At 50.6% G+C, this 3,849-nt stretch overlaps 1 protein-coding gene across 1 annotated transcript; it reads left to right on the plus strand.

Moving 5' to 3' along the window:
- The first annotated feature begins 1,565 nt into the window (after positions 1–1,565).
- On the plus strand, positions 1,566–2,771 carry adra2db (adrenergic, alpha-2D-, receptor b). The gene has a single exon (XM_036588926.1). The coding sequence runs from the start codon at positions 1,566–1,568 to the stop codon at positions 2,769–2,771; it is 1,206 nt and encodes a 401-aa protein (XP_036444819.1).
- Positions 2,772–3,849: the final 1,078 nt, after the last annotated feature.

A 3,849-nucleotide genomic window follows, 5' to 3' on the forward strand; every position in this document is an offset into this window, starting at 1 on the left:
CATTAAGTAGATGTACTGTTAATTTGTTACTTGCCTTACACAACACCTAACCTTACCCAACGTTATCCAAAACCTAACCCTAACCCTGACCCTAATCCTAACCTTAACCTTAACCTCAACCCAAAACCTAATCCTAACCCTCATATGTTTTTGACATGTTACTGAGAGTGTGTTGAGTGTTTGTTTCTTTCACTCAAAATAAAGTGTCACCATTATTTTTTACTGATAGCAAGCAGATATACTTTCATAGCACATAATCTTTCAATCGATACCACATTTGTGTTGACAAGTAGAAGAGATATTGTATTCTGATTTAAATCTGATGAAGACTTATTGTTGTGCTGTCTAAAAACACCCTTTAAATGTCTCTGGTTTTTCTGTGGCCAAAGGTCAGGAACGCAGAATAAAAAAGGTCAAGCACAAAATCAAACCTGCCCATACAAATGTGATCTAATGTAATGTGATGTAAATGTAAACTTTTGGTGATATGTCACCTACTTGGACTGCTGCCTTTGTAGAGTGTAGAGAAAGGCAGTTCACTGTGTACTGAGGCATCCACTGTAAGCAGTGCAATGCACCGCAACAGGCAAGCTCAACTTTCATACGTTGCTCTCATTCCGCGTCTACCGTGTTGTCATGCAGTTTTGCCGCAGTATATATGAAGTAAGCTATACTGCCACATCAGCTATGCAGTTTGCACATGGTGTCGCACATAGGCAGCTTCCCTTCTGAAACAAATATTTGTGTTTGGGGTACTTTGACAGCGCCTTAAGCGCAGAAGTAGGAGCCACACCCCTTTTTCGATATCACCCGTCCACAGTCTCCTCTCTCTCTCTCTTTCTCTCTCTCTCTCTGCCGCTCCTCCTCTGTCTCTCTCTCTCCCTCCCTCACACACGCAGATAAGCGCATAACCTAAGATGACATACCCACTTCAGCACTCCCACATTCGTTAAGCGAAACGAGGAGCCGCGCGCGCCGAGCCAGCGTCTGCTTCCTCTCCCGCTCTCTCTCTCCTCTCCTCATCGCCAGGACTGCTAACCCCTCCATTACTCTCCTCCCAGGTCAGAATGACCAGGCGTGACTGGACACACCTTTGCCCTGCTATCCGGTCCGCAATGGACAGCGATGACGATGGAAAAGACCCCAACAGCCGCGCGTTCCCGAACACATGCTCTCGGGAGGATTTCATTCCTGAACGCACGCGCATGGACGGGAATCATTCCTGAAGACATTCGAGTGGAAATCATCTCTGAACGCGCGTTTTAGGAAGAAAATCGTTCCTGTACGCACGTTTTTGGGAGGAAATCATTCCAGAACACCGGTTTTCTTTGGAAAGACATCATTCCAGAACACCAGTGTTTTGGAAAGTCATCATTCCAGAACACCGGTTTTGAGGAGGAAATCATTCCATAACACCAGTTTTTGGAATGAGATCTTTCCATAACACCAGTTTTTGGGAAGGAAATCATTCACACTAATTTTTGGGAGGGGATCGTCGCTGGACACGCTCCTAATTGGCCACAGTGGCCACTGGGATTAACCCTTATGCTTGAGCGGACTGCAGGATGGCGGAGCCCGCGCTGGCGGAGCCGAACGGCACGAGCGCGCCGCGCGCCGCCCCTCACTCGCGCTGCGCCTCCGCGCTCATCATCCTGGCCGTGGCGCTCGTCATCCTTGTGACCGTGGTGGGCAACGCGCTGGTGGTGGCCGCCGTGCTGACGAGCCGCGCTCTGCGCGCGCCCCAGCATCTCTTCCTCGTGTCGTTGGCGTCCGCCGACATCCTGGTGGCCACGCTGGTCATCCCGTTCTCGCTGGCCAACGAGGTGATGGGCTACTGGTACTTCGGCAGTACGTGGTGCGCGCTCTACCTGGCGCTGGACGTGCTCTTCTGCACGGCGTCCATCGCGCACCTGTGCGCCATCAGCCTGGACCGCTACTGGGCCGTGACGGAGGCGGCGCGCTACAACGCCAGGCGCACTCCACGCCGCGTCAAGGCCATGATCGCCACCGCGTGGCTCGTGTCCGCGCTCGTCTCCTTCCCGCCGCTCGTGCTCACGGAGCACGACGAGCTGGTGTGCTCGCTCAACAACGACACGTGGTACATCCTGTCCTCGTGCGCCGTCTCCTTCTTCGGCCCGGGCCTCATCATGGTGGCCGTGTACTGCAGGATCTACCGCGTGGCCAAGCAGCGCGCGGCGGCCGTGTTCGCGGCCAAGAGCAGCGCGCCGCGCGCCATCTCGCGCTCCGAGACGTGGTTCCCGCGCAGGAGTGCGAACGTGAACGGCAACGGCAACGGAAGCGGGAGCGCCGGCGAGACCACCTGCGACCGGCGCCGCGGAGAGCTCGACGACATCGACCTGGAGGAGAGTTGCGTGTCGGACAGCGCGCGCGGAGGAGGCGCGGGCGCGCGGCCCGAGCGCGTGCCCTGGGCGTGCAGCCGCGCGGCAGGCGCGGCGCTGGAGGATGTCATCGCGCGCAGACCGGCGCTGTCCAAGAGCAGAGCGGCGCAGATGCGCGAGAAGCGCTTCACCTTCGTGCTCGCCGTGGTCATGGGCGTGTTCGTGCTCTGCTGGTTCCCCTTCTTCTTCACCTACAGCCTGCATGCCGTATGCAGGGAGAGCTGCACCATCCCGGACACGCTCTTTAACCTGTTCTTCTGGATCGGCTACTGCAACAGCTCGGTCAACCCCATCATCTACACCATCTTCAACAGGGACTTCAGAAAAGCCTTCAAAAAGATCATGTGCCACAGCAGCTCGGCGAGCAGCTGAGGGTGGGGGGGCCGCTTTTCGAGCCGAGGCCACTGGGACATGATGCGCACACGCGGGTGTTTGTGTTTACCTGCTGAGAGAGAGAGAGAGAGAGAGAGAGAGAGAGAGAGAGAGAGAGAAAGTGTCAATTCTGTAATGTGTTTGTGATTCTTTCTCCAAAATATTCTCTGTTTACATGCCTGGAAATGTATTAAATACCCAGATTTCAGCACCACAGAATACTGAGTTCATGGTACTGAATACTGAGTACCACGCACTGAATAGCTACTGAATACTGAGTCATGAATACTGAATAGTGGGTCACAAATACGGAAGTTTTAGTAACACTTTATTTGAAGGTTATCTACATAGAGACTTCATAACACATGCATAAGAATTGAACAACATTTATAAAGCCAAACCTGAATGTTTATGAATGACTTACACTAGCAATCGCAAGATGATCTGATGTTTTATGAAGAAAAGGATGTTGCAGTCTAGTCTACAGTGGCAAAAGACAGAATGACTTGCTTTTAAATGTACTTAAAGCTACACAATGTAAGTTTTGGGGATTTGGAGACTCCTCTGGTGGAAATGTGTAATTGCACACAACGTGTGGAAAAACATTTTAGACAAATAGATAGAACTTTATTGATCCTGAAGGGAAATTGCAGTGTTACAGTAGCAAGACATAAAATTGCACATATATTAAGCATAAATAGACATAAATTAGGCAGAAATAATAAAAGGATAGACATAAGTATGCATATTTACATAGCATATAAGAGAATTTTTGTATTTACACGAGAGCAGGTATTGCAGTAAGTGGTATGAGGTAATTTACAGCACAATGAGTATAAACACAACCAGGAGCAGCAGCAGTGTTGGGAATCTAAAGTGCACAGTGTCATTACAGTAGCAGGTTATGAAATATTGCACAGTGTGTATTAACAAGAGAGGTGTTATAGTGCTGTGATTCAGCACAGTTCAGACAGCAGAAGATCAGTACCATCTCTGTGGAAATCAAAGATGATACAGACCTGGGTATTTGTAACGCTAGTTATGCTTCTGACTCTTTCCCCAGTGGATGAGTCTTATG

Source organism: Colossoma macropomum, unplaced genomic scaffold (assembly GCF_904425465.1).
Source record: "Colossoma macropomum unplaced genomic scaffold, Colossoma_macropomum, whole genome shotgun sequence".
Lineage (NCBI taxonomy): Eukaryota > Metazoa > Chordata > Actinopteri > Characiformes > Serrasalmidae > Colossoma > Colossoma macropomum.

What these genes read in the sequence shown, in the direction of transcription:
- adra2db (XM_036588926.1), top strand. Translation starts at nt 1,566, where the DNA reads ATGGCGGAGCCCGCGCTGGCGGAGCCGAACGGCACGAGCGCGCCGCGC.